Source organism: Dermacentor silvarum, chromosome 4 (assembly GCF_013339745.2).
Source record: "Dermacentor silvarum isolate Dsil-2018 chromosome 4, BIME_Dsil_1.4, whole genome shotgun sequence".
NCBI lineage: Eukaryota > Metazoa > Arthropoda > Arachnida > Ixodida > Ixodidae > Dermacentor > Dermacentor silvarum.
Genome location: NC_051157.2, coordinates 12,950,804 through 12,967,717, shown reverse-complemented (window position 1 = coordinate 12,967,717; position 16,914 = coordinate 12,950,804). Strand labels below are relative to the sequence as shown.

General features: G+C 48.6%; 2 protein-coding genes across 2 annotated transcripts in view; both read right to left on the bottom strand.

Moving 5' to 3' along the window:
* LOC125944625 (vitamin D 25-hydroxylase-like) overlaps positions 1–5,556 on the bottom strand; it is a 20,956-nt gene extending 15,400 nt beyond the window's left edge. Inside the window, exon 1 of the mRNA XM_049665134.1 lies at positions 5,497–5,556. Within this exon, the coding sequence (XP_049521091.1) occupies positions 5,497–5,556 (60 nt within the window). The remainder of the gene's footprint in view (positions 1–5,496) is intronic.
* Positions 5,557–8,447: 2,891 nt separating this feature from the next.
* LOC119448179 (uncharacterized) overlaps positions 8,448–16,914 on the bottom strand; it is a 52,854-nt gene continuing 44,387 nt past the window's right edge. The window contains exons 15-18 of the mRNA XM_049665133.1: positions 16,410–16,522; positions 15,069–15,327; positions 13,765–13,955; positions 8,448–9,189 (exon numbers count right to left, since the gene is read on the bottom strand). Coding sequence (XP_049521090.1) covers positions 9,011–9,189; positions 13,765–13,955; positions 15,069–15,327; positions 16,410–16,522 — 742 coding nt within the window. The 3' untranslated portion in view covers positions 8,448–9,010. The remainder of the gene's footprint in view (positions 9,190–13,764; positions 13,956–15,068; positions 15,328–16,409; positions 16,523–16,914) is intronic.

Genomic DNA, 16,914 nt, shown 5'->3' with positions numbered 1-16,914 from the left:
TTTTGCCCTGCGTTTGGCTCGCATGCGCGCGGCGCTTGGTGACTTTAGGCCGTCATACATCCGATGTGTGGCGGCGGCCTCGGAGGTTTTCGACGAGGACAGTACACACTCGTCGTGCTAACGTCGGAAGATCTTTACCCACCCCCTCGTCTCGCCACGTGTTGTCTATAACATGGCATTGGTGCTGCAGCTAAAACGTTGCCTCCCCTCGCCCGTCCCTCACCCCCACGGCCTTGCTAGCGACAGAAGAATCGGTTTGCTATATCATTATATATATATATTGTCACAGTGCGTAAGTGGAAAGAAGAGGACATGGTTTGTGCCCTGGGAGGACGACGAAGAAGATTCTGGGTTTTCGCTTCTATGCGCAGCCATTAAAACCCGTCTGTTAAAACCAGTACGTTTCTTTCCTTCCCGTAACATTATTGGTGGACGTGCGGGAGTACTCACTTGCGCAAGACGGAGCTCCGCAGTGGACGTACCCTGGCTGCCATGTCATCCGAAGGGGAGTCTTCAACCGCGGCCCCGTCGACCGCCACCGACGGTCATCCTAACCCAGCCCGCGACCCTGGCATGTTTCTGGGATTGACAACGTTGACGTCGATGACTGGTTGGCAAATACGAACGGGTCTGCGCCAGCAACAGGTGGGATAACCACGCTATGCTGGCCAACGTAATATACTACCTCAAAAAAACGGCACGAGTCTGGTTCGAGACACATGAAGAAGAGATTACCAGTGGGAGCAATGCAAACAGAAGCTTCGTGATTTGTTCGGCAAGCCCATCGGCCGCCAACGTGCTGCTCAGAAGGACCTTGGGACCCGTGCACAGACGTCCACTGAATCTTACGTGGCGTACATCCAGGACGTCTTGGCTCTTTGCCGCAAGGTGGATAAGAACATGACAGAGGCAGACAAGGTCAGTCACGTTTTAAAAGGCATAGCGGACGACGCGTTTAACCTTCTCGTGTATAAGAACATCAACACAGTCAATGAGATCATTAACGAATGTCGCCGCTTTGAAGAAGCCGAAAAGTCGCCGCATAGTTCAGCAGTTCACGCGCCTACCCAACACCGCTGCTTCATCGACGTGTGAAGACCTTTGTCTTCCGCGTGAGCCCACTCCCTCCGAGAACGTCGTACGTATAGTCCGGCGAGAAATTGAAGCAGCGTCTCCTGCCACACAAGTGACGCAGTGCTTTGACGATTCCCGGCCGCTCGTGTCCCTCATTCAATCGTCGTTCGCCAAGAACTTTCCAATGTGGGTCTGCAATCCATCTGCTCCGCCAACCGTCCTGACTTCGCTTCGTCTGCTGCCTCTGCCCCTGTTTACCGGAACCAGAGCGGTCCTTACCCGAGCTATCGCAACCCGGCCGAATGGCGCACACATGATGACCGACCCATCTGCTTCTATTGTGGACGTGTGGGCCACATCTCTCGCCATTGCCGAAGTTCTGGCCGGCCCTCTCTCGACCAAGCTTTCCCGCCTACCGCCGCTCCCCACTGAATCCTCGCCCGCCTGCGCCCCCCACCGAGTTCGAAGATGCACCTGACAACGCCCGAGTCACTGCGACTAACCGCTCATCATCACCGCACAGTAGCCGCTCCCGTTCACCCCAGCTGCGTCGTTCCCCGTCCCCTGCTTACCGTCGCCGCTCTCCGACGGGAAACTGACTGGGGCAGCTCCGGGAGGTGACGCTGCTCTAGCACCCCGGCCTGAAATTCCTCTGTTGACCCTGCCTACTGATCGGAACCTTTTGGACGTGGATGTGGATGGTTTGCCTGTTACAGCACTCATCGACACTGGAGCGCAAGTTTCCATCATGAGTGCTGACCTTCGAACGCGCCTGAAGAAAGTCCTTACTCCTGCTCCGACTCGACTGCTACAGGTCGCCGACGGTGGAACTCCGGCTGTGCTCGGAATGTGTGCTGCACGTGTCAGTGTCGCCGGACGCCACACGTCCGTTTTGTTTAGTGTGCTCGAACGCTGCCCCCACGATGTGATCCTCGGCCTCGACTTTTTGACCACCCATTCTGCTCTGATTGACTGTTCAGCCGGTGTTGTCCAACTTGACCTACCCCTTTCCATTGACCTTCCTGCTCAAGCCCAACTCAGCTTTGTTCTGCGGATTTTATTCGTCTTCTTCCCCAAGCAGCAACCTGCATCACCGTTTTCGCCTCTCCACCTGTTCCAGACGGAGACTATGTCCTCACTCCCGCGACTTCAGTCCTGCTTTCCCACAATGTCTCCTTCCCACACACCGTCATTTCTGTAGCGGCCAATCAGACCTGTCCTTCCCATCCTCAATTTCGGCCAGTGCCCTCAGGTACTTCCTCGAGGGATGTCACTTGCCACGTTGTCACCGTCCCGCGAGTGCTATATTTCAGCACTATCTCTTGCGACATCTTCGACCAGTGCTCGTTCTGCGCCTTCTGCATCTGCCCCGGCCGACGACATTGCAAAGATGATTGCGCCGGACCTCGACCCCCAATCCGCCGCAGAGCTCCATGACCTCCTCGAGTCCTTCGCCGACATTTTCGACCTGAACGATCGCTCTTTGGGTCAAACTACGATTGTGAAGCATCGTATAAATACCGGCGATGCGGCACCTGTTCGCCGACGCCCAGACCGGGTGTCGCCCTCTGAGCGACAAGTTATCCAGAGCGAAGTTGACAAATGCTTGCCAAAGGGATTATTGAACACTCTTCCAGTCCGTGGGCTTCCCCTGTTGTGCTCGTCAAAAAGAAGGACAACAGCTGGCGATTCTGCGTGGACTATCGTCATCTAAACCAGATCACCAGAAAGATGTATACCCGCTTCCACGGATCGACGATGCTCTGGACTGTCTTCACGGTGCCACTTATTTTTCATCAATAGACCTTCGCTCCGGATATTGGCAAATTGCCGTGGATGAAATGGACCGTGAGAAGACCGCATTCGTTACACCTGACGGCCTCTATCAGTTTAGGGTAATGCTTTCGGCTTGTGCAATGCCCCGGCGACCTTTGAACGTATGATGGACATGCTCTTGCGTGGATTGAAATGGTCCATCTGCTTGTGTTACTTGGATGACGTCATCGTATTCTCTCCAACTTTTGCGGCCCATCTTGAACGACTTTCATCTGTGCTTTCCGTTTTTCGCGCCGCTGGCCTGCACGCTCAACTCGTCCAAGTGCCCCTTCGGTCACCGCCAAATAACCATGCTCGGACATCTCGTCGATTCGTCAGGCATTCGCCCCGATCCCGCTAAAGTTCGTGCAGTGCAGAATTTCCCTGTACCGACCTCTGCCAAAGATGTTCGCAGCTTTATCGTCTTTGTTCTTACTTCCGTCGGTTTGTGCAAAATTTCGCGCATGTTGCTCGTCCCCTGACTGACCTCCTCAAGAAAGATGTTCCTTTCTGCTGGGGCTCTGAACAAGCGACTTCTTTCTCGCGCCTCATCACGCTACTCACCACACCACCTGTTCTCGCCCATTTTGACGCTTCTGCTCCGACAGAAATTCGCACTGACGCCAGTGGATACGGCATCGGCGCAATTTTAGCCCAACGCGTTATCGCCTACGCCAGCCGCCTCCTCTCCCCGTCTGAGCGCAATTATTCGATTACTGAGCGGGAATGTCTCGCCCTCGTTTGGGCTGTGGGCAAGTTCCGACCTTACATATATGGTCGACCATTTACGGTTATAACCGATCACCACGCCCTTTGTTGGCTTTCTTCCCTCAAGGATCCCACCGGACGCCTCGGTCGCTGGGCCCTACGCCTTCAGGAATACACATACACTGTAGTCTACAAGTCGGGTCGTTTACATCAGGACGCCGACTGCCTGTCTCGTCACCCCGTCGATGCACCGAACGATTTAGTGGATGCCGCACCGATCTGCGTCCTCTCGCTTTCCGCCTTGAAAGACATAGGGGCTGAACAGCGACGCGATGAATCGTTACGGCAGCTTATCGAACGCCTGCTCTCTGACCCGTCTGACCCATCCCTTCACATGTTCGTACTACAAAATGACACCCTGTATCGCCGCAACATGCACCCAGACGGGCCCGAGCTGCTAATCGTCATTCCGTCTCATCTTCAGCAGACTGTACTCCAGCAACTGCACGACGTTCCCACTGCTGGACACCTTGGCGTCTCTCGGACCTATGACCGAATTCGGCGACGATTTTTCTGGCCCCGTCTCAACCGCTCCGTCCGTCGCTATGTCGCCGCGTGTGAGTCGTGTCAACGCCGAAAACGACCTGCTGTACATCCCGCTGGTCTGCTGCAGCCTCTGGATATACCGACCGACCCTTTTTTTCGCGTTGGCGTTGATCTTCTCGGACCATTCCCTATATCAAACGACGGAAATAAGTGGATTGCCGTCGCTACGGACTATACCACCCGCTATGCCATTACAAGAGCCCTTCCCACCAGTTGCGCTACAGACGTCGCTGACTTCTTGCTTCACGACGTTATCTTACACCACGGCGCACCTCGTCAACTTCTCACCGATCGCGGGCGATACTTTCTTGCCAAAGTCATCGACGACTTACTTCGATCCTGTGCTACTAAACACAAGCTTACTACAGCCTACCATCCTCAAACTAACGGTCTTACTGAACGCCTGAACCGGACAATAACTGACATGCTCGCGATGTATGTTTCCTCCGATCATCGCGACTGGGACACTGCTTTACCATTTGTCACGTTTGCGTACAATTCCTCGCGCCACGACACAGCTGGTTATTCGCCCTTTTACCTTCTATATGGCCGTGAACCGACCTTGCCTTTCGAGACTCTTCTTTCGACCACACTCGACTCGCCGACGGAGTACGCTCGTGATGTTATAACCGCAGCGACCCAGGCACGCCAGATTGCCCGTCTTCGTCTCTCTGCTTCCCAAACACGTCAGAAGTGCCGTTACGATCAGTGCCACCGCGATGTCGAATACGAACCAGGTGATCTTGTGCTAGTTTGGTCTCCATCTCGACGTGTCGGCCTTTCGGAGAAACTCCTTTCGCGATACTACGGCCCTTATCGCATCCTCCGCCAGGTGACGCCTGTCACATATGAAGTGTCTCCTCTGGATGCTACCGTGCCTTCACCTCTATCTGACGTCGTCCACGTCAGCCGCCTCAAACCGTTCCTTTCTGGAACCAGTGAGTCGCACCAGTAAGGTGCTTCTTCTGACGGGGGTAATGTCACAGTGCGTAAGGTGGAAAGAAGAAGACATGGTTGGTGCCCTGGGAGACGACAAAGAAGATTCTGGGTTTTCGCTTCTCTGCGTAGCCATTAAAACCCGTCTGTAAAACCAGTACGTTTCTTCCTTCCCGTAACATTATAATAGAACTACGGCGAAGAGAGTACCACCTCTCGAAACTGTTCGCATAAATAAACCTAAAGTTTTGTTTACGACAACACCTCCATTGTGCCCTCATTTCTGCTATAACAGTGGCCCCTTGATCTCCTACCTTCTCCTGTTAATATATGCGCGTATACTTGCGTATATCTCACCGAATTAACAATTTTTTGTGCGGTTATGTTGGCCAGTAACTCGTAATCCGGATTCATCATGATGCGTTTATCCGGCTGCAGATTAGAAGTCAGCTGGAAGGGGCCCAAGTGACAAACACTTTTCATGTATCATGTCCGGCCATTTGGCTAAGACCAATTATGGTAACATTGCTGTGTTTTGCTTTTTCGACTTTCTTTACACCAAGTTATGTGTACAGTAAATATTCCGTTTTACTTGGTAACATTGGAAAGCTTTCGCCCGCACGATCCAATGAAATGCTGATCAGTCACACCATTACCGACGAAAAAAAAAAAAGAAATGCTGGCCTAACAAGTCGAACCAATGGCGTAAGAACCTAAAGTGCACTGCAGTCCGAGTACTCAAGTTGACGTACTACAACACACACGAACATAGAGGTAGAATATAGTCTAAGGCATTATAAAAAATGAAAAAAAGTTGAGGATCCATTCCGCTCTGTGGAGATGGATGACCAGCGAAGCTGTAGCACATCACACAGGTTAGACAGGGTACATGAATTTTCGTCATATTTGTAATGGTAGTGACGATAGCTTTGCGATCATTCTGATATACACTGATCGGTTCCGTTACAACCTTAGACAGATTCTTAGCCAAACTTAAATCTATGGACGACCGTTGTTGAGTAGTTGAGTGACTTGGATTGGCGTGGCACTTGAAACCACACTCTGCTAGCACAAACTGAATGAACCATTTCTGGTCTAGTTTTGAAATCTCCACATAGAAGTATCCAACGATGATCACAGGGGTAGTGTCATCACGGCTAATCCATGTAACGTGCGTGGTTATGAACTTCTCGATATCACACTTGGGTGCGCCTGGAGATATATGCATATTGAATATCCCAATTCCGTCCTTTCTATGTGCGGCACAGACATCCCCACAGTCAACGTTTATAGATACACGTTGCCCCCAGTCGGTGGCATTGTTTCCTTGCGAGTGAAGGATGTATAGCTTCCTGCTCGTGAGTCCATGCGCTGTTCACAAACGATTCAAGTATGCCCATCGACTTAAAACAATGTATCTTGGTTTACTTATTTATTTTACTATTATTATTTATTATTACTATAATTAGAGGCGGAGTGCTTGAAGCCTGCTTCACCTCCGCCGCGGCTCGGCCCGGTATTTCACGATCTCCGGAATCGGCCCATTGCTCACATTTTTTATTGTTGACGCACACACACGAAAAATACATCGAACCCTAGCCATATACAGCTTCACTGTGATAAGAATCAAATATCAGTATAAAGCAAAAAGAAAGCTAAAAATTGGAGCATGTAAACCTAGCTTATGGAAACGCCACAGCAGGCTCGCCATGTCATGGCTGGGTGTTAGGATGGATAGTTGGGCGTGTTGGTTAAGCATGATCTGAAGTGAAGGCGCGAAAACGACGACGGACGAAGAGGCCAAAATTGAGGCCAACAGGATCATTGAAGTAGGTGATAAGTGCGTAAGTGTTGCCTCAATATCTCTATCACGCAAAGAACTACTTTACCTGAACGCGAATGCGCACTGAGAAACTGTGATTGTGCTCCCTGTATAAATTAGTGGCGTTCCTTTCTGATTAAACATTGTTGGAAGTGGCGCCCTGTGTGTGTGTGCTCTCTCTCGTCCGTCGTCGTTTTCCGCGCCTTCACTTCAGATCATGGCTTGGGTGGTGTGGCTCCAGGCAGTGCACGCTCTCGGTCGTTCGAGGCAGCTCGCGCCTTGAAATGACTGAAACACTCATTGATGTACAGAAAACGCATTAATGCGTCAGGACGCTTAGTTTTGATAGAACCAATGGTGAAAATGAACTCGGATATAAAAACACTTATCACCCGTTCTACGCGCTCTAGGTATGTACTAACTATCCGGAGCCTCGGCACTGTTGCAAAACGCTTAGAGACGCGGACATGGTACGCTTGAACAATTCTGACCCTTTCTGTTCTCCTTTGCTCGCGGAAGCGCGTATCCCTAGACAATTAAATCGCTCATTCAGGTTAACAAGCGCCAACCTAAATGCATACTTAATATATCCATCCTACCTTTGTCGATCAACCTTCATCACGTGGTGGCTAAAGAAATCTTACCGTTTCAGTTCAGATATCCCATCTCCAAGCCACAGAGAGCCATATGGTTTAGTGGCTTCTCACGACTTCATTGCCATGAATCTTTCATAAGGAAGTGCTGAATCAGCGCTAAAGAGTTCAACGGACCGAGTTGGGTAACGACGCCTAGAAGATGCGTCGGGCGAAGGGTCTTCGAAATGAGCAATAATTATAGTCGCACCGAGTAGCACTATCGCCAGCCACGTGTTACTCGCAGACCTTTTTACGATTGCTCTTATTGTTCCCGTAGTGCTTACCAGCCGCAACTTCCGTGGTCGCCTGGTTTGGTTCAGCGATCTAATAGACCCCCCCCCCCCCCTTTTTTTTTTTTTTTATAGCAATGCTTTCTTTTCGGAATACTCGTGGGCATCGTCGTCGTCATACCGTCGCTTTCGATATGAACCGAAGAGTGACAGAAACTAATCGAATCAAATATCGAAAACTTTTCGAATAGTTTTTGAACAGTTTCGAGTACTGAACAGCAGTCGTCACCATTAATATGAAACAATGCTCACATCCTAGTGTTATTAACGTTACCAGCTTTCGGCCATACACTGCACGTTATGAAGCCTTGCTTATTAAAGCATAATTATTAGGAACAATATCTAGTTATTTCGCATACCCGGGACCTTTCGGCGAGTGCGAATGATCATGGTGTATAAATTCTATAGCTCCGTAAGGGACCTGTACCCTGCTCGTAACTTGTCATTTTTTTTGTACTTACTCCATATAAACTTCTAATTTTTGTATGCCTACTATGGCCATAGGGATCAAATTTATGGCAATATTGCTCAAATTTCATGTTTGATTGTGCACAGTTGACTTCTCTAAAGCATTCGAAAACTGCTAAAAAATATTCCTATTTACCAATAGTGACTTTTTTATTCAAAGATCGAATTGCATAAGGCAACATTTCATTCATTATTCGAGAGTTTTGAAAATTCGCACACCCCTACATGCATGCTTCTCTTTCTTCGTATCATCACACTGAAACAAGTGGCATCTCATCACCGGGTTACACTTTCTGACATGACTTATCAAACCACGTCGTAAGCAGTCCTTTTCACATAATTTTTCTTCTTTTGCAAGTTGTTGTGCAGAAAATTCTTAAATTGTACTGATCCAACACCATTGAAGTCGCGGAGCTGTATAATGTGCTTGGCTCCGTTTTTGTCAATCAACTTTGACGCTTGACTTCCTTGTAAACTGTCTTTCTCTGTTGCTTGGTTTGCATTGACTCAATTTTTGTAGCAAATATATCCGCATGTCTTGCTTAATTACATCTAGTGCACGCCATATCTGAACAACTTCCTTTAGTTTGGTCTATATTTGTCCATAAGAGCACATTAAACTCTCAAATCAATGAGTAATAGTCACTCGCTGTTCCCTATCGCGGTATGAAACGCAATCCTTGCATCTCATTCGCGACAGCAATCACCGCGGGCGCGGTAGCGAGGGAGATGGTTTTGCCTTCTTCGGGAAGAACCCTGAATCTCTGAAGCGTTGTAGCCACGTACAGGAAAACCTCCATCAGGGCCAACGTTTCCCCCGGGCACTGTCGCCTTCCTGCAAGTGAACCAAAGACAAGAAAAAAAATATAATCCACGTAGACTAGGAAGAATTATCCGACGTCAGATAAAAGTCAGTCTGCATGCTCGAAGTGTTTGTGTGTCTCAGTAATTATTTACCTACCCTGTTTGCTCAGTCGCCAAGATGTGAAGTGTGATAAATTTTCAAAGAATTAATTATTGATATCCCGCCTACTTCGTTCAATCCTTAGCGTTTGACGACGTCATGATGTCGCTTTCCAATGGGTAAATGGTGTCATAGTGTGCAGTCAGCACAAGCACTCATGGAGTCGCATGCAAGTGCATACTATTAGAGCGAAAGCTTTACTAATCTAGTCGATCCGAGTTTCGCTGTCACCAGCAATGTGACCTTCATTTGACCGCAGCTGCACTGTAGCCTTGGCAACACATCACGTGACTCGCCGCGCTGAGCTCCGCCGGCCTTTGACCGGCGTCTGCCCACCCCGTAAGCGGCGCCTGAACACCCCGCGGATATCGCCCGGCGAGCTACTTCACTGGAGAGGGTCCGGAATGCCAAGCGTTCGAAGCTAGCGTCGAAGACTGAGGAAGAGCGATCCGTTCGCCTCGCAAAACGCTTGGACTTGTCAGCTTATAATTTATACCTGGCTTAACGATGAGTGTATACCTAAGTATAATAATTACAGCTAAATCAAAGGTTAACCAAGTGAAACCAAGACTTAACCAGGCTAAACCAGGCTTTCGTTTTGCATATATACATGGTTATCTGAGCTAAGCCGCAGCCATTTTATTTTTTTTTTGGTGACGCTTTCTTTGCGGATCCTCCCATACTGTCCTGACCTTAGCAGCTGGCTACACGTGTGCTGCTAACACTGTATTTAGAGAAAAATTTATTCCAGAAAACGACAATACGATCACTTTGCGACATGATCACGACACAAGGCACTTGGATGGCACAACATTAGCAACTGTGCACTATATATGCAGACTGCTGTCTAGCCGAATAGATTTGTTACAGCGAAGCTGTATATGGCTGCCCCAAGAAATTTTCTGCGGCCTGCGTGTGCACCGTCACGTCGACAAAGAAAACTTTTGGACTCCGGAGCTAGTCCCGTGAACCTCAACGAATATGCCCACAATGCTGCACGAGGACTTGTCAACCGTGCAGCCACAAGGCAAGAATATGCTGAGGTTCCTGAATGCAAGGACCACCTCCTCACGTACAACGAGCTAACCAAGCACTTCTACCACAACGCAGGGTCTTCCCCTCTCCACACAGTAAACTAAATAGAGCTCAGGCCATTACGCTAAGGCTCTTACAAACGAGAACTTATCCGAACCCTCTATTAATCAACAAGATCTGTCCGGAGATCTCTACACCTACAACATGCGCTAAATGTAACGACACCATAGATCTTAGTCATATGCTCTGGCGTTGCACCGTGTTACGCAGCGACAAGGACAACACTGAAGAGCGGTGGGACGCAGCTCTACGCAGTCTCACGTTAGATAACAGCTATGGGCAGTCCAACGGGCCCGCGAAGCGGCCGATAGGCTAGGCCTTTCGGTCCCAACGTGGGAGCCAACGTTTATAGATACTTTTTAGTATCCATAAACGTTGGTGGGAGCGGCCCGTTTCGGGCTAGGAAACTAGCGCGACCCAATGGACCATAATAAAGTTTTAGATGCGAAAGCATCTTATGCTCGCGGCAGTGTCCGTTCTGCGGCGTCCGCACCCATACTGTGCATGCGCAACTCGCCCTCATTCTCCTCTCCTACGCAGGTGTGCCCTCTCCTCCTCCCCTCTCCCCCTCTCCGCCACAGGTGCGGCGCAGCAAATCATTGCATATAACTCTCTCTCTTACTCTCTCTCTAAGGGTACGCCAGTAGGCGGCGCAAGTTTCGCGGCGCAGTATAAAGCGCGCGTTCGCTGTGCTTCCGTCACCAATTCCTAGCGCACCGACACTAGGAATCACGTACGATCTCTAAATAAAGACGCAACAACCCCGTACAAACGTCTCCTCTCTCCTCAATACATTCTCTCACTTTAACTTTCATTGGGTTGTGTTACCAAGTGAAACGAAACTCGATGCGCACCCCCCGCGATGCTTTCGCATCCCACCATGGTTGCCCGTAGGGTGAGATGATGTGATTTTTTCCATCCATCCGGAGCTAGTGTAATTTTTAGTTTCCGCCTAACAGAGTTATGTTTTCTCGTATGTTCAAATTACAATCTTATGCTATGATGTCTCAGGTTGTGTGTAAGTCGTACTTTACAAATTTTGTGACGCACTTTACTTTGAGAAATTGAATTATTTCAATAGCGCACTTGCGCCAGACGGAGGGTCTACCAAAATGAGGACATATGCTACACTCCGGTGCACCTGCGTGCGCACGTCAAGGACTTCTGCACGCGATGCATCTGTCCTTGATGAGTAGGCGCTCTGCGCGTTGCATCGGTCGCGCAGAGTGTGCTGCGACCGTAATCGACATCAGGGCAAGACTTAAAAAAATTACAGTGACGTTCACTTCGTGAACGCGGGTTACGCGCAAGCGTATGGATGGAAGCGTATGGATGCATTTCTACTCTGCCAACAACCGCGCTCGTCGCTCGCTCGCACCGTCTCTCATCTCCACACGGCTCTGACCTTTATGCGCTGTGCATTCGCCGCTCAGTTTCCGTTGAAGCAATAGACCGCACGTACCTTCGCCCGCTGCGGCGTATATGCGCTTGCTGCCAGCGTTTTGACAGTCGTTGTCTGCAGTCATTCAGTGTGATCTATTCATGTTTGTTTGTGCGCGCTCACACCACAGTTAGTAATAGTCGGGCCACATTTTCCAACGCACGCTACACATGCAATGCTGCCCGGATCGGCAGTGCAGCGCTACAGGTGTGTCCCTTCGCACGCGCTGCCCACGGGCAGCGCTTCTCATCAACACCACCGTTTCACACGCGCCTTCTCGTGGTCATCGAGTCTCTCTTCATGTCGGTCTACTTACGCCGCAGCACACCTGCTTAGTTAATCAGCTCATGTTTACTACAATTCATATTGCTACCAAAGCCGCTCACCTTACTTCGTATGACATTGCTGTGTTGCTATCGCATCCATTGCTTCGCCCTTAGGGCGAAACTGTGACATTTTTTTTTATACATAAAGAAAGGTTATATGGAGGTACCCAGGAAAGGGTTTATACAATCCTTGTATGCTGACCACGTATGTGTCGCTCTGTTCTGGGTAAAAAAAAACAGTAACTTCCTACATAAAACCTCAGCCTATAATGTCCAGGAGAAGGAAAGATAGGGGCTCTATTTTTGTTAATCACGACCATATAAAACCAGCAGGTAATGAAGTCAAGGAAAGCATAGGGGTAATTGGGTGTGGGTGAAATTTAAATGTAGAACACAATGAAGAAAAAGGGAAATGAAAGGGGACGAAAAGATAACTTGTCGCCGGTGGGGTCTGAACCTACACGACGCAATAGCACATTAGCAACTGCGAGTGTTGCTAACACGTCTTGCGAACACGTAATGCCAGGTTGTCGGTTTGCTCCCCACCGGCGCAAGATATCTTTTCGTCCACTTTCATTTCTCTTTTCTTCATTATTGTCTGCATTTCAATTTCAACCGCAGCTAATTATCCCTATGCTTCCCTTGGCTTCATTGCCTGCTGGCTTTATACGGTCGTGATTAACATATAATGTTGGCTCAAATGCATCTCTAAAGCCCACCGATCTGTTAATGGGATGGTGAAATGTATATAAGGAACTGTTCGATTTACTTTATTTTATTACATTTAGCCACTCAGTATGTCCGACTGGGTTCTTGGCCAATCCTCCCGAAGGAGCATGTCGTCCCACTATGTGCTATTCCTACATAAAATACGAAGCTATAACATCGGCTCACAGATATCTCTAAAGCACACCGATCTGTTCATAGAATGGTTGATTATATTTTATGGATTTCATGATTTACTTTACTTTCTCTCATTTAGCTATTCGATGTGTACCACTGGGTGTCTGCCCGTTCTCTTTCAATCCACCAGAATGGGTATGTCCTACTGTGACACAAGATGTACAGAATTCCTAACTGCTGCTTGGTACCCGTCGCGCTTTACTGTGCGTACACCTGTCATCACAAAATTGTACGCATCACCTTTAGCTTCACAGCATTTATTTATTTTTGCCCTTTTTTATTTACCTCTCTTTCTAGGTGTGTGCATTTTCTCTTTATCTTTCTGTCTCCCCTTACCCCTTCCTCAGTGCAGGGTAGTAAACTGGATATCTACCTTCCGGTTAACCTCACTGCCTTTCGCATCTCATTTATCTATATCTCTCTCTTTAACAGCTTTACTTAAGCTTCGCTTCACATAGATTCCAACATTGAGGTTAGATCACGTAATTTTTTATCGTCATAACGCTCAGAGACTGCATTTAGCACATTGTTTGCTTAAGTTTGGCAGTGCCCAGTTTAGTGGCCTTTCTTTAGCACTAGCGTACCGCGCGTGTTGGCATAGTACGACATCACTTGTAAGAAACATAGGGGACATGGCTGTTTGGATTCCGTGAAAAAACACCTGTCGTGCTGAGGCCTTACCCGTTCCAAAAGGAAGAAACGCCGCCGGCTTTTCGCCCATCTCGGTGCCGTCAGCATTCAGGAATCGCGTGGGATCATACTTGAACGGCTCCCGCCATTCGACAGGGTCGTTGTGAAGGCTCCATAAATTTGCAACAACCATTGTGCCGGCAGGAACGTGGTACCCGCATATTTCCGTGTCACGGCCTGCACTGTGTTGTAAAGATGCACATAAGCGATAAACAAATATCCGCACCTACTATATAACAATTCACTTGTGAATGTCGTGCGAGGGTAAAGATTGTATAATTTATTTTTGAGCTGAGCGAAGTATATATAGCTTTGACAGGCACGAAAATTCATGTCAACCAATGTAAGCGCGTTGGTTGAACATTTTACGTTGGTCTAGATGCAGTAACGGGAAACGCTTAGGTGGCTTAACGGAACTTGTATCTAACATTATTCTCCGTTGCCTTTTCTCAGCACAAGGTAGCGCAGCGAGCTGACGTGCATCTAGTAGGCTTCTCTCTCGATCGGCACTTTGCATTAGGTGTACCCCCCCCCCCCCCCCCCCCCCCCCACAGCTGGGCTTAAATGCGCATTGTGCGACAACGTTTTGATCGCGCAAACCGTTGCAACATACAAGGTGCTAAACGTATTCGCAGCGCCAAATGAAGGCACAAACGACTAACTACAATGTAAAAATGTGGCTCACGCACTACGCTTCACATGCGGATAGCTCAATGTCAGTTTTGCCCTGGAAGCACAATGACGTTTGTCGTCTCTAGCATATATTGGCGCATTGGGTGTCACCACGAAATATAAGACTCCTATATTCTCAGTGTGCTGTGCAGTTTCTGTTTTGGGCTCAGTAGGATGCCCATGATTTGTAGTGTTCTCTTTTTGTTCGACCTCACTACTGAGCCTGCAAACTGCAATTCGGAACTTTTGGCAGTGTTTTCCTTGTTCACCGTCCTCATAGCGTGGCAATATCTTGAAAGATTACCGCAAAATAAAGGCGGCTGCTTGGGGAAGGCATCACTCGGGACACCACGTGACATCCTTGCGCTTTCAGACTATTTCAGTGGGCTGTCCACGTGTGGGCACACATTCAGTGCATCTTTCCTTCCTGCCTCTGTTTTTTTTTTAATATATTCCCTGTTACCCTGCTCCTGTGTATGGCAGCCAAACAGGTGCGTTTCTGGATAAGATCCCTCCATTTTCTCTCCATTTTATCTAAGCACGTACCGGGTAAGCTAAGCGCGAACCGACGCCGCAATTCTCGTCTCAACGCTATAGAACATTGTTTCCATTGATGTACTTACGCCCTCTGCAGGCCGAGAGGCGCCGTGGTCCTCCAGCGGAGTGCCTCCAGAATGCACGCCATGGTGAACGGTGTGCGACGTCTGTCCTCCCAGGTGGGCGCCGTCTTGCTTCCAATTGCGGAGTCGATTTCGCGCTGCACGCGTACTTGCTGACCGTCAGGGTCGCTGGCCGCTATGTACAGGTTCCACAAGACAGCGCTTCGCACAGTGTTCGTAGCTGCGCTGTAGAAGTTCACTGTACTGCCCACGAGCGTTGACACTGCGATAAAACTTGTATACTCACACACGTAGATCGGTGTGCTTCATGGATGCATTGACTTTTTTTCCATATTCCCTTTATCGGCTGCTGTATGGCGTCGTGCTGCTGAGCTCAGGGTTGCGGGTTCGATTCCCGCCATGCAAATACGCACTTTGGTACCGCGCATTCGGTACACGTGAATGAACAGCAGGGTGCCAAAATTAATCCGGGGACCTCCACGACGGGGTGCCTCATGCTCAGATCGTGGTTTTGGCACGTAAAGATCCATAATTTAATTTAATTTTTCCCTATGTAGAGGCTACAAAGTAACGATGGGCAGTCCATTTGCTTTTTATAGTCATTTACAACAAGAACCATTTTTTAACATAGCTCGACCGCCAACATTACAAACGTACGTACTTCTTCTATCGAATGACAAAGTAGAAACAAAAGATTACAACAAAAGAGCGCGATTTGGCGCTGTACACTGGTAGGGTATACGCGAGGTTAAGAACACAGAAAAGTGAGTTAGATGGGATAAAATAGGTATAAAGGAGTATCTGTGAGCTCTGGACCAATTTGGCGTCGCGGATTTAATAATCGATCTGCTGGAATGAACAGAATGAGGAAGACTGGTAGTTTTGAACACATAGCAGGTCAAGTGAAGGGCACCGTGTATATATTGACCTTTAAGTTTCCGGAAGAGGCAAGTAAAACAAATCTGTGGTAGAAGACAAATGTTATTTTCTTGCAGAACGTTCTTTTCCGCCCGAGTGAGCTAACTTGTGCTTAGGCGACAAATGTGGGTAGGACAGTCAAAGTATGGTAAAAACGTAACGCCTCACAGCATTCTATGCATCGTGAGCTGGGCTATGTCATTGGCCGCGCGCACGGACGCGCGCACATATATCGTTTCAATCGTTTCACCACATCGCCCCGGCATTGCTGCGCTACGCACGTCATGTTGTGTACGCCCCGTTCTAAACTTTTCCTTGTGGTAACACTCGATCGTACGTATCACAATTTTTAGTATCATTCTGCACTCCGCAACATCTCTTCTTGAATTTCGCACTCAACAATACTTGGGTCTTGTGAGAACTTACGAGTAAAGTGAGAATCTTTCCCTTTGTTTTCTTCTATCTTCCTCAAGTACCCATCTATGAAATCCTTGTCCATATGTTGCGCCTTAGCTGCTCCGCGTTCTTGCACTTCTTTCCTGTAATAGACGACACACAAATTACTCGACTATTCCGTCCTCGTTTCAGATTTGCGAGGTTCTTACATTTGTCTGCTTCAGAAGCTATGTTTGCGGCGCTGGGAATATTTTTTATTATTATTGATTGGGAAAGCAAACTTAAACATAGTGAACATTTCACTACTGCGGTAAGTGTTATCCTACACGCGCTTGAAACACAACACCCGCCAAAAAAGCATAGTGCTGACATGCCGTCTGTATGGTACCGTTATGATCGCGATTACCGCAATAGCATGGTGCGGCATTATTATACACGCCATCACGTCAGCTCAGCATGCCTTCTAATAACAAGAGGACGGACTAATTATCGTCACCCTGAGCGCTGTCTGGTCTTTTCCTTCCGCTGCCTCAAC